Source organism: Phyllosticta citriasiana (genome assembly GCF_038021145.1).
Source record: "Phyllosticta citriasiana strain CBS 120426 chromosome Unknown IWZ02scaffold_4, whole genome shotgun sequence".
Lineage (NCBI taxonomy): Eukaryota > Fungi > Ascomycota > Dothideomycetes > Botryosphaeriales > Phyllostictaceae > Phyllosticta > Phyllosticta citriasiana.
In genome coordinates, this window is record NW_027117281.1 from 575655 (window position 1) to 601314 (window position 25660).

Here is a 25660-nt window from a genome sequence, read left to right on the forward strand (position 1 = left end):
CGTCGAGATGGGCCTGCCGCGTCCACAGTTTGCTTCTGCTTCCGCGGGTTGGCGGGCTTCGTGGACCGTGAGGGCGGAAACCTAGCCAGCAGCGGAAGAATCAATGCTCGACGATTCTCATCATGAGCAATCTCCTCCGGCCCGAATCATTGATCGGCGGGTCAACCAGGGACGCATCGTTTCCAGCCTCGAGCTGGCTACTACGACCCCGGAAAGCCTAGTTCTTCTTCTTCGGCAGACCCAGCTTCTTCCTCTCAGCGCGGTCGCCCTCGGCGAGCCATTTGCTCGCCTTGACCAGCTGGACCACATTGATAAACTGCTTGCCGGCCATGACCGGGAAGGAGATGGCGGCAAGGATCCAAGGGACAGTGCTGTCCATCTTGTTGGCGCGGGCAAGCTCCATGGCGCCCGCCGACCATGGGCTTGTGAAGAGCATCGAGGGCTTGGGCGCAGGGGGATTGGCAGGGTCGACAGTCTGCGTCTCGACCTGCTGTAGCAGGGACGGGGTCAGGAGAGGCGAGGAGAAGGACAGGAGGTAGAGCGCAATGAAGAACAACTCGTTCAACGCGCAGAAGACGAACAAAACTTTCTATACGTCGTGTTAGCATACCGTCGCGATGTTTCGCAAGTAACGCCAAGGGTTCACAGTTGCCTGCCGAAAGGCCTTGGCTCCCGAAACTCTCTTGTTGCGGATCAGATAAGGTTTCCGAATGCACTCACGTTGTTGGAGTAGTACATCTTGAGGATCCAGCTGCGGCTTTCGTCCACTTTCTTGTGGCTCTGGCCGCTGCCACCCATGCTCAGCGTCGCGTACATGTGCATGTAGTGGCTAGCCAGGTCCAGGCTGATCAGCCCCTGGAAGACGATGCTCCATCTGGGGAATGCGGAGGCGAGGAACACGAGCAAGCAGGCCGTTGTGCATCGGTCCGTCACCATGTCCAGGACGGCGCCGAACTTGGTGCTCTGCTGGAATCGGCGCGCAGCAACGCCATCGAGGGCATCGAGAAGGCAGGATATGCTGTAGAGAAGGGAGCAGGTGCGTGGATGCAGCGGCATGTAGTAGAGAGATGCGATGGCGAGCACGATGCGCGAGTAGCCTGTCGAATAGCGCAGTCAGTAGGCTGCTCCATCAGAGAAAGCTTGTCGGAGCCGAGAGCTCACCGATTTGGTTCGGGATGAACATGAAGATGTTCTCTTCAGGCTCCTGCTGCTTGGCGGCGGCAGGCGCAGCGCTGCCATTGCCGTTTGCTAACGCGTCTGCCTTGGCCATTGTGATGTTTGTAGTTGGTAAGTTGAAGGCAATGTCGTGTGTAGATTATCCGCGAGGTTGAAATCGCGATCGGAGCGCGTTGGCGTGGGTCGAGAGCTGCCTTGGGAGGCGAGACACGAGCGTCGCGTATCAGATGGGTGGAGGCGGAATAGAAGAAGATTTCGAGAATGGGATGCCGGTGGGCAAAGGCGGGGTGCGAATGGAGGACGTAGTGGAGGCGGGCAAGAGTCGCGGTTGATGGAGTTTTGGGTGGAGAATGGAGTGATGGATGATATGATGGATGACAAGCTGATGGCAAGAAAATGAAACCGATAAGATAACAAAGCTCACACCTTGCCAGGAGGACCGATGCAAGTAATCCGACATGCAAACACAGTGTGCATGAATCCAACGTAAACAGTGGGGGCTGCCATCAACCACCTCCTCCGCGCAATCCCGCCCAAGTGCATCCATCCATCCTAATCCAGCCTGCCGAAGCTGCATTTCCGTCCCCATTCAACGGCCTACGGACCGCAATCCTTCCGGCCTTCCGCTTCGTGACGCAAGCCGGCATCCAACAGAGCCGCCCCATCCCTATCCCATTTCGCTTACATATGTAACCCTCTCCTGCAAACACCATCTGTTCGGGCTCGGGGTGAGCATGTTGGATCAACCTCGACGATCACGATAGAGCTCGTCCCCTCGGGCCGCATCTGTGCGCTGTTTACTTGCTACCTGGACAGACGACCGTCATTTACTCCATGGCACAGGGGCTGCCGGTAAACAGCCCTGCGCAACGGCTCGGTGTCGGTCGGTCGGCGTCGGCCTGGTCAACATCTCACAAGAATAATTTTTTTTTTTTTTTTTTTTTTTTTTTTTTTTAGGGGCCACCAAGAGGCTCAGGGGTTGGTGTTGCACCACGCTGACTGGCATCAGGGGTTCTCCAAGAAACCGCTTCTTCCCTGCAACTACGCTTGCTGTAGGTATCGTGACCTCCACTGCCTGCCTCTCTACAACAGCAAAACCTGCACGTCGAGACGAACGCCTCAGCAGACGCAAGCTCTCTCCGACATTGATGTGCCATCTCAAGCTGCTGCTACTTTCTAGAACAGATCCACAAGTCGACGCAAGCGATCCAAATACTCCAGTGCATCATGGACGCTGATCCCTTTTCCTACTGACACGCGTGCATCTAAACCAAAGCCTCAAATACCACCGGGAAACATCGAATACCGTATGAGCGCATGGGTGTCAAGGAACGCCATCGACGGGCCCAAAATCAACCAAGAAAAATACTGAAGCCGTCGAGAAAAAGAAGTGGGAAACCGACTCCAATTACACGGCCGCCCTCTCAAAGTCACCCCAACCCCCAAGCCCCTTGCACGCCCGTCCCCGGCCGCGAACTCCCCATGCCCAAGCCTGCGCGCTGCGCCGTCCCAGCCGATACAGAGCCGCCCATGCCGCCGCCGCCGCCGCCGCCGTCACCACCGCTGCCAACGCTCGCCGCGGGCGACTGGTACTCGTCCATTCCCACGAACATGTCGACAGGGTTGTCGTGGAACTCGAATGGGCGGTCCCACACCATGTCGCCGTTCCAGAAGTTGGAAAAAGAGCCCAGACTGGACGGCCCGCTTTGCTCCGTCATGGACGTCGGTTGATGTTGCTGGTGATACTGATGGGACTGCGGCGCGGCTTGTTGGTAATGTTGTGGTTGTTGTTGTGCGGACCACAAGGACATGTCATCTAGGCCTGTGGCGGTGAACGGGGCTGGAGCAGCGGTGCCGGGGATGAAATGCGCTTGTGATAAATTTTGTCCACATTGTGCCGCAATGTATTGGATGTATTGGGCTTCGGACATGGGAAGATGCAAATCAGGCCGGACCGGCGGTGCTTCAGCTTGGACGGGTTGCTGCAAGAGCTCTTGACCGTCGAGGTTGAGAGTTTCGGCTTTTGTGGGCTCCTGTTGTTCGAATTTGATCTGCTGTTGCTGCTGCTGTTGCTGGTGCCACGCTTTTTGCGCTTCCATATGGCATCTGGCGGCTTGCGTGACTTGTTCCAGGTGGAGTTTGCTTTCTTCATATATCCTAGCGATCCACTCCTTGGTCTTGCGCGCCGCCACACTGTAGTCTTTTATCTTTTCGAAAAAGTCCAGCGCAGTCTCAATTTGCCCTTGCCACTTGGCTACCTCTTCCGTGTTGCTTAGGTCACTAAAGAGACTGATGAGTGGAATCAAGCAGGCCTGGTGACAGAACCAAACGGCGTTCCAACCCGATATGAGATCCATGGTGCACTCCTCGCTCATGTCCTTGATGTTTTGGCCGGCAATGACCCGAATCCTTCCGACTGCAACCTTTTCCTCGGCACTCAACATGGCGTATGGAGTTCTCTTCAGGGCTATATGAAGAAGAATAGGACGGTGTAATACTATTCGTAAATTCTGGTACCGCCACTTCATCACAAGCCGTGGGATGCGCAAAAATGGTTCACATTCCTCGTCGAAATTGGTGAGGATCGATGGCAGGCCTTCTCGCCATGCGACGAGGTCGTTGTCGATTGGTTCAATCTCTTCGTATTTCAAAAGCTGGTTCGTCGCCAGCGTATCTTGGATCCGGGTTGCAATGCGGCAAAAATCGACGTTGTGAGTCAAAGCCAGCGCCCGCATGTCTTGCCTGTGCGGTGTATTTCCTGGCTCTTTGGAGATCTTGCCTGGGGGAAGGACTGACACGGCAGAACTGATGCGACCAAGTGAGGGCCGACTCGTTGTCGTAGAACCCCAAACATCCAGACAGAACAAGCCCCACCACGTTCGTCGCCTCATCTCTGCAATTCGGTTGTCATCTCGAGATTTCGAGGTACGGCCTTGCCTGCGAGTTGCCGGGACTGAGTATTCGCGATGGAGACCAAGACCGGTAGCCATTCGCATCACCGCTCCCATCAAGGCGCTCGCTTCGTTGGGTCTGTTCAGCCAGTGCATATAATATCCTGCCATGATTCCGAGGGCTTGGACGAGTTCAATGTTCATGCTGCCAAGGGATTCGAGGCTGAGGTACTGTCGGGCCCTTTCAAAGAAGATGAGGTGGTAGTCGTTATCCTGTGTCGACGACGCCAAACAGCCCAAAGCCATGACAATGTTCATTAGTACAAACCAAGCGGCGTCCTGACGGTGTTGAGATGTAAAGTCCATCCGCAGCTGCTCCATATCAACCATTGGGAAGAACGAGTGGACTTTCTCCATGTAGTGGTCGAGCCAATTCATTCCATACGAATATTCCGGGTAAACCACTCCAAGTACAGGGGGTATTTCACGTCGACCAGGGGGGACAGTGTCAACACCGTGCTCTCGTTTGAGGATTTCCCTTTCCGGAGCGCACCGTTGCATGGCTTTTATTGCCGCCTGCATTGAAGACATTCCAACATATGCATCCGGTTGTTCGTCGTCGTATTCGAGGCCATTGACAGAATCAGAGAGGCCTTGCTGGGGCCCTTGTGCGTGTCTTCGACTCTCATCCGAGGCAGGTGTCTCCAACACTGTCGTTTCAAACAATTCCCCGAGATTATCAACATCTTCGTCGTCTGGAGTCTGGACGGACTGGGCCGTTTGGGTGCCGCTCTCCGAAGGGGACGATGCGGGAGGTGCCGGGAAGGTCAAGGCCAAATTGATCAACTCCTCGCGCGAAGTGGAGTTGAGACTGTCCACATCTCTACCGGGGAAAAGTCTCTCGAGGACCCGTTTCTGTTGGTCAATTGTTCTCTGGAGCTTTTCGACGAGCCTGGGACAGGGATGTCAGCAAGGAGATCCATGTCGACAAATTTTAAATTAAATTCCAAGGGCCAATGACGTTGACAGCCACTTGAAGGGGAGCCAAATTTAACAAGCAGGTGACGCGAGAAATCGACCGGAGGAAAGCAAGTGTCGACTTACTTTCTCGAGGGAATGACGCGCTGGGCAGGCTTCGCGTAGCTGCAGTTCTGGGGATGCTGGTACCACAGGCACTGGCCACAAGGCTGCTGTCCGTCGCAGCGAATCTTACGGCGCCGGCACTCGACGCATGCGTTGGTCGTCGTGATGCGACGCGAGCCTTGCGGGCGCAAGTGCTTGCCACCAAGGGCGTCACCGCCGTCGCCCGGGGCCTTGAGGACGCCCGCGGTCGTGGCCTGGAAAGTGTGGTACATGTGCCCAAGGTCCCAAGCTCTTGCAACGTCTCTGTCTCCTCTTCTAGAAGTGAGCCGGAGTGGATTGTACTACCCCGCGCTTGGGCACGACATCCCACCTTGCTTTTTGATCTGGCGATTGTTCCAACGGGGCGGTCCGGCGGCGGGTGTGCGAGGCGTTGAGATGCGAGGGCGCGAGGGCTCAGAGATATCGGGGCGGATGCGCGGAGCGAGCGAAGGCGGCGATGGTTGGGTGTTAAAGGGCCACAGAAAAAGTGGGCGAGGATGGTGACGGCAAAGGCCAAATTAAGGTTGCACTTCTGGAAGTTGTCGAAGCTGGGTAGTACTACCCACTCCCCCAGATCTGCGCGCCTAGTGTCTGCGGGGTCGCAGTGGCCGAGGCTGCAAGAGCACACTCCCTTGCGGGTTGGAGATGAGGTTTGTCGAGAACATATTGGTGGACGATCCGGGTCCAGCCGCGCGCTGCTTGTTTCTCTACTGCGAGCGTGCAAACGCCCGGCGTCAGGTCATGGCCACACCACGCGTCCACGGCTGCCCGAGATACCTCCACCCCAACGGCCGCGCATTCTGGCCCAGCCCGCGCAACCTCACCACCTGCACGTCGCCGGGTGCCACGTCCAATGCGCTGTCGTCCGCCAGCACCCCGTGCCGCTCCTCAAACACCAAGCTCTTGGTCGGCCGCTGAGCCGTCACCCGCACCGAGCCCCCGTCTTGCACCACCTCGACCCCACGCTCCGAAAAGTCCAGATACTTGAGCGGCTGCGGCCAGTCCATGTCGCGTGAAACAACATCTGCATGTCCGTCGATCCAGAGCCGCGCTGCCAACACGTGCGCCTCCTCCGCCTCGTTGTCGATTGTTCCAGAGAGCACTTCCGTTGTGCCGTTGGCCACAATCCGGACCCCGGTCTTGGTGACGCTTTGCTTGATGTCCTTGCCTGTCGCAATCGAAATGAAGCGCAGCTCAACAGTCCCGACCACCTCATGCGTCTTGCTGCTCGACGCCCAGAGCTCCCAAGCGCTCGTCTTGGCGGGACGCGCATGCGCTACGCTCCAGTCGTGATGCGCTCGCTTGACTGCAACCGCTACAGGCGCGAGTGCCCGTCGCATTGCATAATATGCCGGCTTTTTGCGTTGGAAATAGTCGATTATCGACCACGACGTTACAGGCCAGCAGTCGTTGAGCTGCCACACCAATGCGCCGCCGCAAAACCGCTTCTGGCCCCACTGCCGCCGCCAGCCCCTGTACCCAAACATGAGGGCCTCGGCCTGCGAGAGCTGCGTCAAGTGTATGTGCCCCTGTCTCTTGCTCAGTCGTATTCCCAAAATCGGCTCCATAGCCCACTAACCTCGAGATCCGTCACTGTACGAAAATTTTCGACCAAGTACGTGGCTATTCTGCGCTCGTGGCCATCCGCCTTGTTGTGAAAGTCGAGCATGTGTGACTGTGGGTAGAGCTGCGAATCATCCGTGACATAGTGCTTGATCGTGTCGATATGAGGGAACGCCTCCAGGCCGAACTCGCTGTTGAATCGGCCGCCAAGCGTGTCGAGGATTTGATACTTTTCTTGACTTCCATGCCACACATTCCATTGATGCAAGTCACCCACAGTCCTGTCAGATGTGGGCAGGCCGTCTCCCCATGGCGAGCCAGGATGGTAAGGCACGCTTGGACTCTCGGCTGCGACAACCTCTGGCAATATCTGCTCGGAAAAGCCGTTAGCAGCCAGTCCGCATGAGCGCTTTCGAGAAAGACGTACGTACCTTTTCATAAATGTACCTGGCTGGGAAGTCCGTCTTAAGCCAATTTTCTGGGTTCTTGTCTTTGTAATTGTAGGTCAATCCAAATTGCTCCTGCACTTGATAGTCCTCATTGTTGCCGGCGTACAGCACCACCGACGTGTGCTTCTGCAGCCTCTTGACATTCTGAGTCGCCTCCAGCCGTATTGATTCGCGCATCTTTTGCCACGCCGGATAGTTTCCGCAGCCAAACATAAAGTCTTGCCACACCAGGATTCCGAGCTCATCGCAAGCGTCGTAGAAGGCTTCAGCTTCATAGATTCCGCCGCCCCAAATGCGAACCATGACTTGGTTGCCGTCGACCATGGTTTGCAGCCAGGAACGGTAGCGCGCCGTCGTGATGCGCGGCAAGAAAGAATCCGCAGGAATCCAATCGGAACCGCCGCAGAAGATGTCGGTATCGTTTATTTGAAAGAAGAAGCTCTTGCCCCCGTCATCTGGCTGTCGGATGAGTTTGGCTTTTCGAATACCTAGGCGCTGTGTGTGCTCGTCGATTTCAGTGCCGTCTGCAGACAACAGGGTGGATTTTACAGAGTAGAGAGGCTGGTTGCCATACCCGTGCGGCCACCATAGAGCAGGAGAGTCGATGCTGAAGCGGGCTTTGGCGATGCCGTAGTCGTCGACTTCTGCCTCGACCTGAAAGGCGGGTTTGCTCTCGATTTCCCCTCGAATCAAGACTTTGCTGCCCTCATGCCCTTCTACAGCGGATGTGATGACTCCAGAAACATTCTTGAGATCTTGATCTAGCTCATAGTCGATTCTGACGTCCTTTAATCTTGCGTGGTATGTCTCGAGCCTGACTTCTTTCCAAATTCCACTAGTGATCAGAATGGGTCCCCAGTCCCAGCCACTACCTGTCGTTAGCGTGTCTGTCAGTTTTGACAAGGTGGAAGACACGTACAAGTGATATTGCGCTTTTCTGACAGCGAGTCTGGCCATGTCGGCATTGAAGCCCACCCACTTGTGCTCTGGATGCGCAGCCTCTATCTTCTTGGCTTCTTCCAATGCTGGCAAAAATGAGACCTCGAGCACGTTTCGAGAGTCTGAAGACAGTTTTTCGGTAATGTCCACTCGGTGTGAATGGAACATGTTATCGCTTTTCAGAATGACACGGCCGTTAAGCTGAACCGTAGCGTAGGTGTCCAGGCCGTCAAACGCCAATACATATTTGCGGCCATCGTGGCCAGGGGTGGTATGAACCGGCAGGGATGTTTTGTATGTCCAAGGTTTCTCGCCAACCCACTCGACTTCTATTTCATTGAAGCCAAGGAACGGATCAGGAATCCTATCAACGGTGTCAGTTTCCAAACAGGAAATCAAACGCTATTGAGAGGCTTACTTTTTGTTTGCAATGAGGTCTTGATGGACGCACGACGGTACCAAAGGAGCAGGCAGCCAGTCGTCCTCTGGCGCATCTGATTGCTTGAAAACCCATCCGGTATCCAGGGGCTGCTTCGTCAATGGCGGCACAGTCATGATGAACAGCTTGATATGGACAGTGGAAAAGGGCAGTCGGCAAACGACGAGGTGCGTGGGGTAGCGGGATGTTGGATTTAAGGCTTCTACGGATGTCTCGAAGACATTCTGGTCGAACGTCTGGAAAACGGGGAAGACACTCTGCTGGCACACCCAATTGCCGAGTGAGTAGACATGGTCGAGCGTAAACTGACAAGATGCCAAGCGAACCGTTGCACAATGGGATCGTGGGCGGTGGTGATTCCGTGTCGAATGAGGGATGGCGGCCGCTAGGTTTCCCAGGGTCAGCCAAGGGCCGGTTCGCTTAGGCGGCCCACGAATCCCTTGACATTCCTCAATTGGCTGCTTTTGACGGTGCCTGTTCTCCGTTTTCCCTTTGCGTTGTTGCCGGCATCGATCTTCCCGCTGTGGCTTGCAGTCGGTCAACGGCCGACGCCGGAATTTTCTTGTCCGACCTGCACTTCACTCATGCCTTGGTACCAGTCGCCCGTTACACGACACTGATAACCTCCATGGTCCATGTACGTACATCTCTCCGTCAGTCAATCGTCTCAGGTTCCCTCAACTGCTGTACTCTCCGACGCCCTCTCCCACATCAACATCACGAGTCCTCTTCGTCTCACCACCAATTCCACTCCCCACATGAAACTCGTGGCGTGGCGGAACAACGACTCCGAAAGTCAGATTTGCACGAGGAATGCAGCTGTCTATCAGGATAACGCAAAGCCTCAACTACACGCCGTGGGTATCTCTCATGCATAACTCATGCCATCTTTACCACAGTCACCGTCGCAGGCGCCAGGCCCGCCGTCCATTACCACCAAGACCAATCAGATCTTGAGCTCATCACTACCGCGTCGCATGGCTGTTCCTAGATGTCCAATTAGAAGGCAAAAATAAAAATCAAGGCGTTTAATGTCATGGCAATCAACAGACCAAGCAGGTGGTTGTTTGCACTGCCTGACATGTGGCCTGACGAAGTCAAATGTCCCATCTCGGCTGGATTTGAGGCGAGGATGTTGGTTGAACGACCCCCGGGCAGAAGACCACTTCGAAGCCTGCTCCAGACGGGATTATAAACGTCGAGGTTTGATCGTCAAAGGCTGCCCCGTCGTTAGTCTGTAGGCCGCCTCTCAAGATCCACCAAACACACCATAGCTGTAGGCGTCTGGACAGACTTTCTTGGCTGCCTTTGAATAGTCGCTAGGGGAGCATGCTCCAGGGGAGTTGAAGTTGCCCGTGCAGCAGTCCGAGGCCTTGTTCCATTTTGCACACGCAGAAAGGCAGGGGCTAAAAGCTGGTCTCTTGACATTGTCGTCGGGGTAGGGATACACTCCATCACCGGGCTTTGAAGGCGGACTGACCAACAGATTATAGGGGCACCAGCTGGAAACCTGCCCATCCGAGACCTTGGTGTCGAACGCAAGAGGAAACGAGCTGTTTGTACCAAGAAAGACCTGCTGTCCGCCATTGTATGGGTTGAATGTCGGTGGTGCGAGTTCACCAGGTGAGCCCTCGCACGATGGGTTGGTGAGGTTGGGCGGAATGTCATCTAAGCTCGAGTTTCCAAGGGGTTGCTTGATGATGGCCATCGGTAGATTGTAGCCGTCCACGAGCGAAATGTCGTAGTATGTCTGGCCGTCGCCGGCATCCAGGGTGAATTCGGCCAATGTGACGGGATTGAGGCCCTGAACAGTTAGCACTGTCCATCAAGGATAAGCTCCATACACGTACTGAGACCTCACAGGCCACTTTGCCGGCGCAGTCTCCAGTTCCACAGGCTGTTGCGCGTCCATTTGCAGGCCCATCACTCGCAGCGTTGAAAGAACAGTTTGTGCGCCCCCATACTCTGCCTTGCCAATTCTCCGATACTGTCTGGTTGAGGGTGCCTCCGGTCTCGAGCTTGAATCCCGTCTTGGATGGACCTTGGCCAGACTGCGTATTGACAGCCGCGTATATTATGTCGGAACACTGGTTTGTAACAACGAGAGGGGTGTTTTGCCTTACGACCGCTTTGGAAACCTCGGGAATTTTGATCCTCATATGATTGACTGGTTCAGCGAATGACCCAACGATGAAGAAAACGCCACGTATCACCGTGAAGAGAAGCTTTACAAAGGGTAAAGCGCCGATTATGACCCTTCCAGTACGGCTCCCGCGTCGTCTTTTCTGGCGGCCGTCGCTCTCGTCATCTTTCGAGGAGTATGGATCCATTTGGATGACTATCTGGAAGTAGGATATAGAGCCGTTGGTAGGGTACCAGTGAAGGCGGCGTGATGGACAAGGCTGAGGAGAATGGCGTGCGGATCAGATACAGGCAGATTTTCTGCCGCACGATTTAGGGAAGGCTGGCGGTGATGGAGGGTTGAGCAAAAGCAAGCAGATGGTATGGAACAAGGTAGAGTAGAATGTAGAGAACAGGAGATGAGAAAGGAAGAAGAAGAAGAAGAAGAAGAAGAAGAAGAAGAAGAGTTGGCCGGATTGAGAAGAGGAGCCAGCCTCAGCTTGGGTCGCGCATGGCGACTCAAGATTGTGGGTGGATGGGCAGTCGCGATGCGACACGGCCTGAGGTGCTGTCCGGCGGCAGTCCAGTGCAGTCCACCAGTCCGTGTGAATGGCTGGAGTGACGTAGCCACCCATGATACTGAGGTGGACGGCGGCAGAGCCCAGCTTCTGTTGTCTAGGTAGGTTTTCATTGGCTGGCCCGGCACATCTTCGGTAGAACCCTATTTTACACACTCTCACCCTGGACCTGGACCTGGACCTGGACCTGGACCTGGACCTGGACCTGGACTCCGCTCCGGCTGCAACCCCACAACTGAACCTACCAACCCAAGCACAGACCCCACCCTCCTGTCACTGAGCCCTGGCACCACCTCACGGCAGCATACCTGCACCTGCTCGACGGCCGTTTGTTGTTCACTCCGGCTGATGCCATAGCTTGCACATCAGGAATTGATCATGGATTTTGAGCGCCCCATGAGTGGCCGCGAAGCCCTCCGCATCACCATTGAAGGCCCCGTTCCAATGGACAAATACCCAGGTTGGTGCCCTACTTATCCTGGATGAGATGCTTACTTTCATTCTTGGCCGCTGACAGCATCCGACGTTCAGCAAAGCAGCATGCCCAGCGAGTTGCTTCTATTCTCGGTGTCGAAAAAGGCCTCATCTACCTTCCTGGTGCTCCTACCGCCTATCTCGAGGACAGTGACCAACCGCTTCCATTTCGCCAACGCCGCTACTTCTACTACCTCTCTGGGTAAGCTCTAGCTGTACTTTGAACCATCTTTTGACACTTGCGCATCCGCCGCCCAATCCAATCTTGATATCTGCCTTAATCAGCTGGTAATCATGTCGCAGTGTCGACGAGGCCGACTGCCATTTGACATACGACATTGGCTATGATGTACTCGTCCTATACATCCCCCAAGTCAGCCCGAAAGAAGTCATCTGGAATGGTCGAGGGTCTAATCCAAAGGAAGCATTGGAAAAGTATGATGTTGATCGCGTCGACTACTCACATCATGTCGCCAAACGCGTCGATTCCTGGATGAGTGAACACAACGACGGCCATGTTTATATTCTCCATCCGGATCAAGGTACACGCAAAGACTTGGACAATGCTCCGCGTGTGGATTCTACCAAGCTGAAGGAGGCCATGGCCGTTGCGCGGTTGCGGAAAGACGCCCACGAAATTAAGCTTATCAAAAAGGCCAACGACATCAGTGCTAAGGCCCACACCAATGTTCTCAAACACATCGCAAAATTCAACAACGAAGCGCAGGTTGAGGCCATATTCCTGGACACGTGCGTCTCCGAGGATGCCAAGCATCAAGCATACGAAATCATTGCTGCTTCAGGAGAGAACGCAGCCACTCTCCACTACGTCCAAAACAACCAGCCCTTTGGTGATCGCCAACTGATGTGCCTTGATGCTGGCGCCGAGTGGGATTGTTACGCCAGCGATGTCACAAGGACATTTCCACTAAAAGGAGACTGGCCCTCAAAGGAGGCCAAAGAAATTTACCACCTGGTTCAAGCCATGCAGACAGCTTGCATCGAGGCCATCAAGCCAGGAACCAGATTCATCGACTTGCAGAACTTGGCACATCGCGTTGCTGTTGATGGCCTGCTAAAGCTGGACATTCTCCACAACGGTACGGCCCAGGAGATTCTTGAAGCAAAGACCTCCCTGGCTTTCTTCCCCCACGGTCTGGGCCATCACGTAGGACTCGACGTGCACGACTTGATCGAACTACCCATGACACCCTGTGAGAGTGATGTCATGAAAGATGTTGTCTACGATCCCCAACTATCTCTTCCGCCAGTCCATCCAACTGCCTGCGGACTCGAGGAGGGCATGATAGTAACAATCGAGCCGGGAATGTGAGAGAAACCCCATTGGTGAGTTGACTTAGTAGGCTTACAATGACTAGTTATTTCTCGCTCTTTGCACTTAAGACTCTCTACCTGCCAGATCCCGTGCACTCCAAGTACATCAACATGGACGTAGTTTCCCGCTTCGTGCCTGTAGGCGGAGTCCGCATCGAAGACGACATTTTGGTGACGGATGACGGCTATGAAAACATCACAACGGCACCAAAAGGCGAAGAGGCCCTCAAGATCATCAAGGAATCCATCGACCACTGCGAGACTTCGGCGAGAACCCTCCCGTTACGACCTAGGCGTCCTGATCAAAAGCAACGCGAAGAGCAAGAAGCGTTACCGGCGCCGCGACAGCGTCCGCTACCTCGCCTTAAGTCAACACCCAGCCGACCACCGGTGTCATGGCCGCGAGCCCATGCCGCTCCGCGTCTGCCTTTCGTAAGCGAGCCTCGCCCTCCCAGGCCAAAGCACGAGCCGCATCCAGCCATCAGGATGTTTGCCGACCTGGCAAATGAAGATCCCAAGGTCGAAGCAGTGTTTGAGGCTGTCGCGAGGGGCAACGAGACCCCTGAGCAACTCGATTTCTTTTTGGAGAAGCTTGCCGCGTTGAACAAGCTGCTGGAGCCGCACGAGAGGATCAGGACTCCGCTTGACTGCTGGGCTCTTCCAAACGCCAGCCCGAATCTTCGGCTTTCGCGCAAATGGTGTTCGAGGCGCCCATAATGTCAACAAATCGATTGGCCTAGAGAACGGGTCTGCTGTAAATGCAGCTAGGGCGGCGGAATTGGCCCTGTGTTCCCCCGATAGAACCTTGGACGTCAGCGTCGCTGAGGCGTTGGATAAGTGGCTGGGTCACAAGTGATAGATGGGTGGGCCAGGCGCCGTTCTGTCCTTTGACGTTCCGCAATGTCGTTTCTCGTTTTACGCAAAACATGAATTGAATTCTCTTTCTCAGAAGGAAGAACCTGACAGAAGCTCACGTGTGCACGCGTCGACCACCAAGTCCGCAGCTGGTGCTGTCGTTTGGGATCTCTTCTCGGGTTAGAAGCTCTGATCTCTCTCACAGCTTTGCTTCTCCTATCCTTGCATGGATTCCCAGAGAATCTCCAGATCAAGTGTCAGGAAGATGAACAAGTCCCCAACATCTTTCCAGCAAGAGAATACCGATCCAGCCATGATGCTTCGTCGCAGGCAAGCGCCGTTCTAATATACGTCCATCTATATATAGTTCCTTCCTAATCAATCCATCCATCCATCCATCCATCAACTTTCCACCCCTTAAAACCCGTCCCGACCCGCTCAAGCCGTCCCCTGCAACCCCACCCCCTCGCCCCTCCTCCCCTCAACAAACATGACCGGCGGCGTAAAATGCGTCCGACCATGACCCCAATAAACAACCAAACTCGCCACCAACACCCCCGCCCAAATCGCCGGCGCCCAATTCGCGCCCTCCAGCGTCACAGGCACGCTCGTCGGAAAGCTTGCAAACACCATGACGAACGCTGAGTAGCAGAAGGCGAAGGCGTTGACGGGGAGGCCCCAGCGGCCGAGGCTCCAGCGGGCGGGGGGAAGCGGGGGCCCGCTGAGGCGCCGTAGGAGGATGCAGCCGATGCTGAGCATGTAGGTGGAGAGGAGGGCGAGGAGCGAGAGGGACACGATGAGGTTGAAGGCGAAGGTTGAGCCGAGATTTACCAGGCAGAGGAGGCTGGTTAGGAGGGAGGAGAGGTAGACTGAGTAGAAGGGGATCGAGTGCGTGCGGTTCATCTGTCGGGTGGGGGTTGGTTGTTAGTTGTGTTGTTTGCTTGTATGGTACTACTGTACGTGTATGGAGTGCGGTTGTGGGGTGCGGGTTGGTGGGAGCTTACGTGCGATATCCAGCTTGAGAAGGGGAAGCCGTGGTCGCGGGAGAAGGCCCAAAGCTCCCGTGATACTGTGGCAAGAGTGGTGATGTTGCCGGAGAAGATGAGGATCAGGACGACGATGGTTAAGAATAACGCCACTCCTGGAGATCCTGTGTTCAGGAAGAGGTTGAGGTAGGGGGCGTCGGCTTCCAGCGTTGCGTCGAGCGACCCGATGCAAAAGAGCATTGTGATGAGAGTGACGATTCCAAGCAAGACGTTGACCACGTACGACCACCACATGGCGCGCGGCACGACGAGCGAAGCGTCTTCTACTTCTTCCGCTGCAATCCCAAACGTCAGCGTCAATCCGTCCGTGTAAATCCAGCGCACTTACAGATGTGGACGATGCTGTCGGAGCCCAGATTGCAGTACATGACGGTCACTTGACTGACAAGGCACGCCGTCCCCATATTGCTCCAGCCACCACTATTGACAAAGCTCGTAAAGACGTCGCGCGGAGAATTCAGCGGTCTGCACATTGCCCAGCAGAAGACGACGACCAACAGCCACCCCAGGAAATGGCCAAACAAGGACGCCGTCTCCAGAGCGGGAAGGGAACCCGCGCCCACCGTGTTGAACCCCACCGTCACGACAATCAGCCCCAGCATGAGCAGAGTGTACTGCCAGTTGGCAAAGCCGAAATCTGGGCGCACAATTTCGGCACAGATCTCGATCAGCGTCGCGCACACAAAGGCGCTGGACGCGTAGCTTGAAAGCCATCCCAGCGTGGACATCCAGCCTGCCGAGTAGCTGAGGAACTTTTGGTATCGCGGTGGCGCGAATTCCGAGCACCAGTGGTACTGACCACCAGATGTTGGCGCCATGCTCTCCATTTCAGCGAGCGAGGCAACAATGGTTGAATAGCATATCACGGTTCCGATGACAGTCCAGAAAAGCCCAGCGAATCCGCCGTTGATGAAGCCGGCTGAGAGGGACCTGCGCCGTGTTACTTTTTTGCTCATGATCTCCTTCGTCTTCCCCCGGCTTTTGCATGAGGGGATTCTTCATACACCAAGACGAATTCCCACGTGGCCATGTAGATGGATACGAAGCCAAGAGTGGACAGAAAGCTGAAGTTCCTCTGCACATGCAGTCAGCCTCAAAAAGTCCGAAAGCTCAACAGCATCACTCGAGCTCTGATGATGGATACCTTGAACTCCTGCTTCTTGCCCAAACGCTGCATATCGCGAGCATCGTGCGGCGTGTCGCCCCAGAGGCCCTCCGCTGCCACGGCCTCGTGCACCGGAATCCTATTCTTCTCAAAGTCGTCCATCTCAATGGCATCCGGGTCGTCCAGCAACGGCGCACCTGACAAAGGGTCGTCGACGACCATGACAAGGGACGACTGGACCCAACCAGGCCCCAATGAAAGAAGACGGCAGGCAGTCACTGCGGCGTGCGCGCTGCAGCCAGCTTGCCCCACTACTGCGGTAGCTCGCTCCTGCTGCTGCTGCTGCTGCTGCTGCGTCGCGATAAAAACTGCTATAGCTTATCTCGTCGCGACGGTTGTTCGCCTCTGCCGGTGCTGTTCGGGGGGAGCGCGTACCTCCCTTGCCTGCTGTCCCCCCTCCCCCGCCTCGGACATGACCCCGTTTTGTGCTCGTCTAGCACCCAACGCGACTAGCAGCTGTTCTCACTTCGGAGCGACCTAGTCTCGCCGTCGCGTCACGCAGGCGGCCAATCGCGTGGCGCTGGGGTCGGGGTGCAGGTGAGCTGCGCAGCTGGGGGCACACGTGGAAATTTGGTGTCGCGGCCGCGCTGCGACCCCCTTTGAGACCGTGTTGCATCATGACAGATGCCAGGCATGGATCCTCTGGTTGATCGGCTCAGGAAAAGGAAAGTGCGCTGTGCTGGTGGCGTCCTGACGGGTTTTCGATGCGCAAGAAAAAACGGGTCTTGTCGCGGGCCCTTGCGCGCTGTCCGAACGCGTGTGGGGTAAACGGCGTTCCTGGGATGCGGAGGGCCAAAACAGAGTAAGCAATCCAAAGACGCCGCTAATGCCATCGGAGAATTTGACCCTGGAGGCTCATGAAATACCTAGCCGTGTGCATGCGCATCGATGCAGGTAAGCGGCAGCCGCGGAAGCGTTTGTGACACCTAACGAAAAGGGGATTGCGCGCTGCAACGACGCACGAGTAATTGGAATCTTGACAAACAAACAAGAGCAGAGGACGCGCAAGAAGAGAAAATCCGACCGGACCACGACTGTCAAAGGGGAGAAGATATGCTGCGGTGGGTGAGAAAGAGGCAAAGTAGAGCGAGCGAGGTCCGGGAGGCGCGGACGGACCCAAGCGCTCGCCTATTCGCCCCCACTGCCTCATGAGGCTAGCGGAACGAGATGGAAGTGGGTTCAAACGTCAAGGGTCTGGCATACGATGGTACAGACTGACATTGAGCAAGGCTACTCGTCTTAGGTTTAAATTGTTTTGGTCGAGAACTTCCACAAGAAACAGCTCATCCATTATCCTATTGCCATTAATCGACCTCGAAACAAGAACCCACTCGTCGGAAGACGCGACTCGGTAGCGACGGCTCGCAATTGGAAGCTTCCAGTCGCAATAAATTACTGCCCAGCAATCAAAACACGAGAGACCGTCATCATGACTTGTCCTCAGCTCGCCGTCTTGGCCGTCTCCGTGCGAGAAACCTCGAGATCGGGGTCATTCACGCCCGAATTCTCGTCAGACCCGGACCCTTGCACCTCGAGGCTCTCAAAGTGGTAGAGTTGTGGCTTGGACACGCCTTTGCGACGGAAAAAGTACCTCTGGATCCAGTAAGGCAGTATCTGGCCCCATTGGAATTTGGCGTGCGTGCGAGTTGGCACTCCGAAGACGTAGTCCAGTTCCTCGAGGGTTCGCTGCTTGGTTTCGGGGAGGAAGAAGAAGACTGTGCAGTGTTGTTTTTAGTAGTGTACCAGTGTACCTTTAAGATGGTGAAGGTCAGGATTGACACTCACTCATTAGTAGCGCCACAACATTCAACGCGGCGTAAAACCCAAATGCACCCTGCGGTTTGAATGCCCTCAGCATGCGCGGAAAAGTCAAACTGAGCACGCTAGCCCAAAAGTTGTTGGTAGCCACGGCCCAGGACATTCCCATTTCTCTGTGCGACAGGGGGAAGCACTCTGCCGAATAGGTAAAGGGGACGGGTCCTTCTCCTGGCGAGTAAAACGCAGCGAAGAGGTAGATGAAGAAGGCTATGAGACCTAAGTGGGCATCACTGGACTCGGGGATCCAGAAGCAGAATCCGGCGGCGAGCAGCGTCCAAAACATTTGGGGGAACGTGAATAGGAGAAGATTGCGTCGCCCGAACGTGTCGATTGTCCACACTGCAGGCCAGGCGAAGACGAAATTTACCTGAGAGCGTTTAGTGCCATGTCCTATGCAACCAAGGAGACGAGAGAGTGTTTGAAGAACAAGGGGGAAGATTGATCTCCAAGTTCTTTGGAACGTCAAGGGGTCTTACCAGGCCAAATCCGAAGGTCGCGAAGAGCGATTCCAGAGTGGATGCTCCCGCATTTTCGAAGATCGTGCTCGAGTAGCTATTTCACGTCAGCTCCCCTCATCAATCAGCTATTCAGAAGGAACAAACTGACAAACTCATAATATTGATACCGCAACTGCCAGGTGTCAGCCTCTGCCAAAAACACATCATTATGGGGCATATACAGCTGCTGCGCAATCATGACAATGCCTGAGGCTTGTGTTGCTCTCCTGATTCGAGGGATAGTGAAGAGTTCACCGAAGCGGACAAACATGTTGCTCTTGGTCGTCAGGCCAGCTTCCTCAATGAGCTTGGCCTCGTCGATCAGCTGAGCGTGAATGTAGTAGAGGTCCCTGGCAGCAAGAAGAGGAGCATTGCGAAGGCGGAGAAGAGACTTGTACGCGTCTGCATATCTTCCCTTTTTCATATACCAACCTTGGCTCTCGTCAGCAAAGATGCGCTGAATGGCGAGCAGAGAACTCACGAGGAGATTCGGGGCAGAAGTAGATTCCAATCACCAAAGGCACCGCAGGGATGAACGCGCTGCCGAGCTGGAGCCTCCAGGCGACTTTGCCGACCTTATACATGGCGAGGTTTGCGCAGGTGCCCAGAAAGATGCCGAATGCGGTCCAAAGTTGCCAGCTCATGACCAAGCCGCCTCTGACCACAGCAGGGGCCGTCTCTGCCGAGAAGACCGGGACAGTGACTTCCTTCAGCCCCATCCCAATGCCCAACAGGATGCGGGTTGCGCACAGCTGACCCCAAGTCTGCGTGAGGGCCGAGCCGATGGGAGCGAGAAGGGAGAAAATGGCGCCAACGAAAATCGTGCCACGCCGACCGATGAGCTCGTTCATGGGATCGGACAACCAAGCCGCACTGAGAGGTGTGAGTAATACCGACGGATGATGGACACCGGAGATGCACTTACAACATGCACATGGCTATGTATGGGAAGGAATTGACGAGGCCAACGATCCACTCATTCTTGTCGCAGCTCCCCTTGGGACCACAAATTTCTTCTTTGGTCGAGATACCGAATTCATCTGGGAATGACAAGTTTGCGCCGTTTGAACCGGTCTGGTCCCAACCTGCAAATAGTCAGTGCTTTCTCCATTCAATGGCAGGAGACTAGCCGCGAACCTTGGATTGCAGCAGCAATTGAGTTTAAGATAATCGTGAAGTAGAGAGCCCATGGGTGGCTCCAGCGATGAGTCCGCTCGAACCGTACAATCTCTTTGTCGGACTCTCCCAGCTCGTCCACGCTTTCGAAGTTCTTTGGGTCTCGGGAAATCAGAGCACCCTTGCGAAGCAGTGGCAGGATTTCTACCATTCCATTCTCTTTGGCAAAGGTTTCGACGTCAATTAAGAGCTGTGAGACCGGAATGTCTGCGAGAGGGTTTCGCACTCTGTGGAACCATGTCAGAGGGTGACTTCATACAGTGAGGCACCTGTAGCTTACTCTCCCATGACATTCTCTGAAAAAGCGGCGACGGTACTCTTCTGCTTGCCTGGGTCCATCTTGGAAGTGTCTCCAGAATATATTCCGCCTGTGCCGTTGTGCTTTCTAGACACCCGTCAGCGCGAACACCTTTGATAATATTGCGATTCCTACTCGTCTTTGAAAGTCGCCATTTTGCTCAAGTCTTGGGAGTGGACGAATGCTTTTGTGGCGCCGCTCGTCAGCTTTGAGCCAATGCGATATTACCGGTGCCACCAATGATCAATCGCCTGTTTTGACATCACACGTTGCAGGTGCCACTCACCGCTTTTGTGAATGGTTCGTCCACGCCGTTCGTAGGAGCGGTAAGCTGGACCAGGATGTTGCGACTAGTTTGGCGAAGCAACAACCAACCTTTGAGAAGAATCTGGGCGCAGAAGTCTTGGTTGGATGAATCCGTGGGAGTCGAAGCTGACGAGCGAAGCGAGACAGAAATTAGAAGCCAAGGTAGCACTGATTCTACCGATTTGGTCGAAGAGGCGGCCAGTGAAGACTTCCTAGCTGCTTGAGGTCGGATCCAAGCGTTTTATGTTATAGTTCCAAGCACGCCGCCTTTCAGCCCCGTCGGCGTATCTGGGTACGAAATCCTTGGCTCAGATCTGCTTCACATCCTCTGCCCACTGTAACTCCAGACATGTTTTTTCCAAGGCCTCTGAACCAGGCCATTGCGCGGCATCCGGCCTCGGGGATATATCATGCGGATCCGGTATGAAGCCATGGGATCCATCCTCATGACTGGGCTCGGGATGAAATCAGTGGTGTGCGAAGCCGACGTGGAGGGCGAATAGATGGCTGTGGCAGCAAACAGTGTTGCGGTGGCTTGGACAATCGCAGGGTGGGAACAGTCGATTAGAGTGCTCCGTTGCGGGGTTGTCGTCCCGTTTGGCTACACAGAATTTGCGGGGGGCCGCTTGAGGCGCTCGTCCCGTCGAATCACTGTATACCCTTCACGGAGTTTGACGAGTCGCTGGTGTTCATTAGTGGTCCCGGCAAGAATCTTGCACTCAGCATGAACTTTAGGTTGTTAGCTCCCGCCCTCGACTGACTCGACCAATAGTGCTCCTTTGTAATCCAACTTTTGAAAATCAGAGCATGAATTGGGATTAGTAAAAGGTGTAAATTGTAGACAAGAGACGTCATCGGTTGATGTATACACATCTATTTCTTATAGACCAGAGAAAATCAGCTCAACCAGACACGCAAAAGTCCGAAGCCTCCGACGACCCGAGCATGTCATTGAAACAAACGAGATGAATTTCGCGCAAGCTCTCGGTGCAGCCGGGACGCGTATGGTTAGCTGAGACTTGGGGCAATAGACTGAAGGAAACCAACAGCAAGCATCCGGATTTGAACGGCATCGCAATGACACAAAGTCCTCGTATCCCTATTGGATAGCTCGTCAGTGGAAAAGCAAGTGGCGAATGAAGCTGCTATAGAGCAAAGCAAAATTTAGAAACATGCCCATGAGAAACCAGCTCGCTCAAGTTCAAAAAACTGCAAACCAAGAAAAAATGGTCTGCTTGGCATCGGAAATGTCCATTTCGATCGTGCGGAACTCAAGAGAAGGCGTGCTGCTCCCCAACGGTTGGATTTTCAGGCTGGACAATATCAGAGTCGAGGTGACATGGAGGGTGGGGACAAGAAATCGACATCCAGAAAGCGCAGAGAAGATCTCAACATGTAGGATCAGATTAAAGTTGGCCGAGACTCGACGTAAAGAGCCGTATCATGTACTGCAGCGACCGCGGTGAGGTTGATGATGCAAGTTTCTCTGTCTTCTACAAGGCGTTCATTTCAAGGAGTGGCCCTTTATCTGTTTGAACTAGGGCTTATTAACATTAAACACAACGCTTGGTCTAGAGCACTTTTCTTCTAGAGCAAAAACTTCTCGTCCACGGTTTGGTTGTATCCAAACGTCGCTAGATTGTGAATTGAATAATGCCCTGTCAAGGTGTTGTTGGTCAAATTAGTTTGGATCGTCTTGCCATTCTTCAGTGTCCCGCTCTCGACTATCCCGCCGGCTACCGGCCTTTGAAGAGCGTTGGCATCGCGCAAGACGGTGAAATTGGCGAGGCTGACTTCTAAAGCTGTGCGATGGACTAAGGTTGGCATGCCGAAGAAGCGGGCTCGTACGGCATCATAACTGTGCAATCGCAGGTCAGATTCAAGTCTCTTTCTCTCATCCTCGTAGTGCAAAGACAGACCTGACGTGGAGCTCGTAGTATCCCCTGTAATATGAATCCTGCCACTGAAGTTCCCGGTTGTCTCTAATGAGCAACTCGCTGATGTTTTTGGCCTCTCTCATCGTGGTATTCTGGCCGATAGGAGGGGGGCTGCTGACAGCTGTGCCGGAAAATTCGACACCAATGGCACCAGCACCAGTCTTTTGATCGTAGTCGTGCTCATCCAACCATATGAGATCGCTTGCCCATGACGCGTGACTGTCACCGGCCATGACAATGTTGTTGTTAATTCCGTGCTCGTATAGATGAGCAAAAGTCCGGTTTCGATTCGCTTGGTAGCCGTCCCAGGCGTCATAGTCCATTGGATTTTCCGGACTCTGAGTTACCGACTCGTTGATTCGAGAGAATATGGTTTGGGAGCCGATCAATCTCCAAGCAGCTCCCCTGGCGTGAGACGCGCTGAGTTTTCTGTAGAACCAATTCTCCTGTCGACTACCCATCATCGTTCTACCAACATCATTTGAAATTTCGTGAATGTAGTCGGTGTTCCAGTAGAGGTCTGTTATCGATCTGTCGTATTGGCGGGTGTCCAGCATGAATATATCCATAAGGGAACCAATCGAAAACGTCCGCCAAATCCGCAGGTTATCATCCATTTCAACCTGACGTATAGGCATCCACTCAAAGTACTTTCATACGTCAACCGAGAATGCACCTTGCATCGCGTGGAGCGTACTTACAGCTCTTACTGCATTCATTTTCCGCTGATCAAAGGCAATGCCCGCGCCTCCAAATCCGGTGGGAATGTCGTTCATGAGGAAAGATGCTCTGGTGTTGTTTTGGTCGGCCATTCCGTCTCGGTACGTATTGTCTCCGACCTCTGTTCAAGAGAGTCAGCGCACGTTTACGCCAAAGTTAGGCATAATCTGAGGCTCACCGTGGTCGTCCCAGACAGGAATCCAGGGAAATTTGGCAAAGTTCTCAATCGCATCGAGATCCGACCGATACTGGGAGTGGCGTTTTCGATAGTCATAAAGGGTCCGGATCTCCTTGTCTGGTTCCACTTTGCGTCCGATTTTCCATCCGTAGCCATAAACGCCTTCAGCGTACTCGTACAGAAAATCGCCGAGATGAAGGACATAGTCGACAGAATCTTTCCTGGCAACATTCCCAAAGGCAGTGAAGTAGCCAAAGGCTATGACACGCGTCAGCTCATGGTGCATTGAAAGCCACTGCTTGATGACGTACGATAATTCGAGCAGGAATAGACGGCCAAAGCTATGTCCGGCACTTCGTCATTCGTAGCTGGGGCTGTCTTGGTCCTCCCAATGGGACTGGCATGGTCTGTTCCGCAAACGCGAAACTGGTAGTAGTAGCGAGTGAAGGGTTCAAGACCGCATGCTTCAACCTGAGGCTGTCAGAGCAAAGCATTTCGACGCCCGCAAGTTCCTCACCTTTACTGTGTAGTCGACGTCCGAAGAAGTGTATGCAGTGCCGGAGCTCACGACGTTCTCAATGTTTTCATCTGTAGAGACTCTGTATTCGACGCAAATTGGAGCAGTAGAAACGGGAACGGTCTCCTGTTGATGATGATCATAGAATTTGGTGAAACCGGGAGCGGTGACTGAAGTCCCGGTCAGTATGATGTCTGCGACCTGATCTCGTGACACCTGCCTTTGGCCTTCGCACTGTCGTACATGGGCGAGCATCGAGTCCACAAAATCACAGAGTTGGGATACGGGTCGCCTGAAGCGACACTGTGCGTCCAATTGAGATGTTCAGCAGCAACGAACCTGACGCTTGGGTCGTGTCGCTTCACAATTTTGTAAATTGGCAGGCCAAGAAATGGATGGTGCCTGGATGGACTTCCGAAGACCAGATTGTCTGCATACGATGCAGACGAGCAGCCGACACCAACGGCGAGTATGACAGCAGAGAGCTTCATCTTGTCAAAGCTATGTCATTCCAGTTCGTAGAACAGTGAGGGTTTCGGGTGTGGTCAATGATATTTATGTAGATTGACTGGGTCGTAGTTCTGCTGCGAAGGCGGCTGAACAGAGCGGGTGGGAGGGCGCACCCGCGATTGACTAAGCATGGGTCAAGGGCATCAGACCCGACAGCAAGCGAATGAGACTATGGGGATTTGACACGCCCACGAGCAGAGCGGCTAGTCGAACTCGCTATCCCAGTTGAAGTCCTCAACAACGGTGTCGAATTTTGGGCAGGCCTAGGGCGCGGGGTTGGCAGCTGGTGCTAGCGTCTGCCAGGAAGTCGACGTTTGCGTGGGCCATACAGCGGAGGTCGAATCATAATACCAAACAATATTGGCCTAAGATCGAGGCATGCACGTTTGGAGTCTCTCGCATGCTATTGAACGACTGTGGTGACGAGTACGAGCCGCCGACAACGTCTTTGCTGCGAGTGGCTATTCAGCGTCCGCAGTAAAGACGGAAAGTGATATTGGCAGTCCATGCCGCCCATCGCGCCCTCCAGCATGGTGTATTTCCCCTTCCGAAAGAGACGTTCCGATGTTTGCGACGGTGAGAAAGAGGCTTTCAACAATGTAAAAGCCGGGAAGACAACGTCCCAACAGGACTTCAGAGGGCCCAGCGATGCGACAGCGCTTGGGTTGAGCCGTCTCTGGCCGAGTTAGCCAATGGCAGAAGACTTTCGTGACATGCGGGAGGGCAGCCTTTAGAATTAGTGATGACGAACGCCATTGGTGACGCTCGCTTGGCGTGTTTTTGAGTGCGGTCCGAAAAAGGAGCGTGCGAGGAGAATGGTGACGAAGAAGGAAGGAAATCTGGCTAGGGCAGATGGGCAAAAGGAAGGTAGTTATGTCGTGTGAGAGAAGAGATACACACATCACTCACTCCTGGTTCATGATTGTTGCCCGCGGTTGGTTTGGTTGTCACCTGGCACATGCATGAGGCGTGCGGAGAAGATCCGAAGTTTAACCGCGGCTCTCCTTCGCCTCGGTCCGGTTCCCGTCCGAGCGTCGTCCAGTGTGATTCCACTGGCTCGCTCCATCCATCCCTAACCAGCTCCGCTCCAACGCCTCTCCACTCCGCTCCACTGCTCGCCCCACCGGCTTTCGTTGATGCACTTTGATTCCCGTCGATTACGGCTGTGGTCTTCAAAGCGAGGCCGACCCAATTGTCGACAGGAATGACGCCACATCTGATGCTGGCCAGCCCGGTTGCACACGACCACGTCTCCAAATAACCGGGGAAAGTTGGTTTTGCATTTGAACTTCACCCCCGATCGCCCGATTCTCTACAGCAACCTGAGTTCATGCCGTCCAGAAACATTCGTCGGAGTTGGTTTCTCAAGACAAGCGCATTGTGATTGGGCAGCAAAACACTCTTTCTGCTCTATTCTTAGCCGACTGAAATCCCAAGCTCGAAATCCCGGGAACGGACAGGCTTCATACCATACAAACCTCACGCGCTCGCCTACGAAGCCTGGGCATGCGTCTCAAGCATGGTTGAAAGGTGTGGCTGTCCCGTTCCGT

General features: G+C 54.4%; 7 protein-coding genes across 7 annotated transcripts; 1 reads left to right on the plus strand and 6 right to left on the minus strand.

Moving 5' to 3' along the window:
* Window positions 1-566: 566 nt before the first annotated feature.
* IWZ02DRAFT_446186 (CDP-alcohol phosphatidyltransferase-domain-containing protein) lies at window positions 567-1579 on the minus strand. The gene is made up of 2 exons (XM_066767214.1): window positions 1162-1579; window positions 567-1097 (listed from the first exon to the last, which is right to left on the minus strand). Exons 1-2 carry the CDS (start codon window positions 1268-1270, stop codon window positions 694-696), a joined length of 513 nt encoding a protein of 170 aa, XP_066624413.1. The 5' UTR covers window positions 1271-1579; the 3' UTR covers window positions 567-693.
* Window positions 1580-2469: 890 nt separating this feature from the next.
* On the minus strand, window positions 2470-5672 carry IWZ02DRAFT_202560 (fungal-specific transcription factor domain-containing protein). Its single transcript, XM_066762585.1, has 2 exons — window positions 5172-5672; window positions 2470-5019 (listed from the first exon to the last, which is right to left on the minus strand). Exons 1-2 carry the CDS (start codon window positions 5420-5422, stop codon window positions 2607-2609), a joined length of 2664 nt encoding a protein of 887 aa, XP_066624414.1. The 5' UTR covers window positions 5423-5672; the 3' UTR covers window positions 2470-2606.
* Window positions 5673-5872: 200 nt separating this feature from the next.
* On the minus strand, window positions 5873-11151 carry IWZ02DRAFT_474219 (uncharacterized protein). Its single transcript, XM_066768993.1, has 11 exons — window positions 10430-11151; window positions 9849-10383; window positions 9728-9798; window positions 9632-9689; window positions 8906-8998; window positions 8814-8884; window positions 8559-8791; window positions 8121-8504; window positions 7180-8069; window positions 6769-7100; window positions 5873-6718 (listed from the first exon to the last, which is right to left on the minus strand). Exons 1-11 carry the CDS (start codon window positions 10907-10909, stop codon window positions 5924-5926), a joined length of 3942 nt encoding a protein of 1313 aa, XP_066624415.1. The 5' UTR covers window positions 10910-11151; the 3' UTR covers window positions 5873-5923.
* Window positions 11152-11470: 319 nt separating this feature from the next.
* Window positions 11471-13623, plus strand: IWZ02DRAFT_474220 (peptidase D; the record flags this gene model as incomplete). Its single annotated transcript, XM_066768994.1, has 5 exons — window positions 11471-11738; window positions 11810-11954; window positions 12056-13081; window positions 13132-13368; window positions 13599-13623. The coding sequence occupies exons 1-5, from the start codon at window positions 11657-11659 to the stop codon at window positions 13621-13623; spliced, it is 1515 nt and encodes a 504-aa protein (XP_066624416.1). The 5' UTR covers window positions 11471-11656.
* Window positions 13624-14380: 757 nt separating this feature from the next.
* IWZ02DRAFT_431424 (amino acid transporter-like protein) lies at window positions 14381-16315 on the minus strand (the record flags this gene model as incomplete). Its single annotated transcript, XM_066766163.1, has 5 exons — window positions 14381-14845; window positions 14947-15263; window positions 15317-15918; window positions 15993-16063; window positions 16133-16315. 5 exons carry the CDS (start codon window positions 16313-16315, stop codon window positions 14381-14383), a joined length of 1638 nt encoding a protein of 545 aa, XP_066624417.1.
* Window positions 16316-17380: 1065 nt separating this feature from the next.
* On the minus strand, window positions 17381-20097 carry IWZ02DRAFT_515720 (sugar porter family MFS transporter; the record flags this gene model as incomplete). The annotated part of the gene is made up of 10 exons (XM_066770658.1): window positions 17381-17868; window positions 17939-18338; window positions 18448-18523; window positions 18578-18601; window positions 18651-18900; window positions 18950-19341; window positions 19394-19553; window positions 19606-19871; window positions 19925-20029; window positions 20078-20097. 10 exons carry the CDS (start codon window positions 20095-20097, stop codon window positions 17594-17596), a joined length of 1968 nt encoding a protein of 655 aa, XP_066624418.1. The 3' UTR covers window positions 17381-17593.
* Window positions 20098-21774: 1677 nt separating this feature from the next.
* On the minus strand, window positions 21775-24331 carry IWZ02DRAFT_202648 (PhoD-like phosphatase-domain-containing protein). Its single transcript, XM_066762586.1, has 7 exons — window positions 23821-24331; window positions 23601-23770; window positions 23395-23554; window positions 23084-23341; window positions 22887-23026; window positions 22168-22835; window positions 21775-22106 (listed from the first exon to the last, which is right to left on the minus strand). The coding sequence occupies exons 1-7, from the start codon at window positions 24089-24091 to the stop codon at window positions 21836-21838; spliced, it is 1938 nt and encodes a 645-aa protein (XP_066624419.1). The 5' UTR covers window positions 24092-24331; the 3' UTR covers window positions 21775-21835.
* Between the last annotated feature and the right edge of the window lie 1329 nt (window positions 24332-25660).

What these genes read in the sequence shown, in the direction of transcription:
- IWZ02DRAFT_202560 (XM_066762585.1), bottom strand. Translation starts at nt 5,422, where the DNA reads ATGTACCACACTTTCCAGGCCACGACCGCGGGCGTCCTCAAGGCCCCG. An exon ending in CGCGTCATTCCCTCGAGAAA is followed by an intron (nt 5,020 to 5,171) that starts GTAAGTCGACAC and finishes TCCCTGTCCCAG; the next exon opens with GCTCGTCGAAAAGCTCCAGA.
- IWZ02DRAFT_446186 (XM_066767214.1), bottom strand. Translation starts at nt 1,270, where the DNA reads ATGGCCAAGGCAGACGCGTTAGCAAACGGCAATGGCAGCGCTGCGCCT. An exon ending in GTTCATCCCGAACCAAATCG is followed by an intron (nt 1,098 to 1,161) that starts GTGAGCTCTCGG and finishes GCTATTCGACAG; the next exon opens with GCTACTCGCGCATCGTGCTC.
- IWZ02DRAFT_474219 (XM_066768993.1), bottom strand. Translation starts at nt 10,909, where the DNA reads ATGGATCCATACTCCTCGAAAGATGACGAGAGCGACGGCCGCCAGAAA. An exon ending in TGCAAACAACCACCTGCTTG is followed by an intron (nt 8,999 to 9,631) that starts GTCTGTTGATTG and finishes GGGCCGCCTAAG; the next exon opens with CGAACCGGCCCTTGGCTGAC. An exon ending in AGAAAAGCGCAATATCACTT is followed by an intron (nt 8,070 to 8,120) that starts GTACGTGTCTTC and finishes AACGACAGGTAG; the next exon opens with TGGCTGGGACTGGGGACCCA.
- IWZ02DRAFT_202648 (XM_066762586.1), bottom strand. Translation starts at nt 24,091, where the DNA reads ATGAAGCTCTCTGCTGTCATACTCGCCGTTGGTGTCGGCTGCTCGTCT. An exon ending in CGACAGTGCGAAGGCCAAAG is followed by an intron (nt 23,771 to 23,820) that starts GCAGGTGTCACG and finishes CCGGGACTTCAG; the next exon opens with TCACCGCTCCCGGTTTCACC. An exon ending in TACTACGAGCTCCACGTCAG is followed by an intron (nt 22,107 to 22,167) that starts GTCTGTCTTTGC and finishes GCGATTGCACAG; the next exon opens with TTATGATGCCGTACGAGCCC.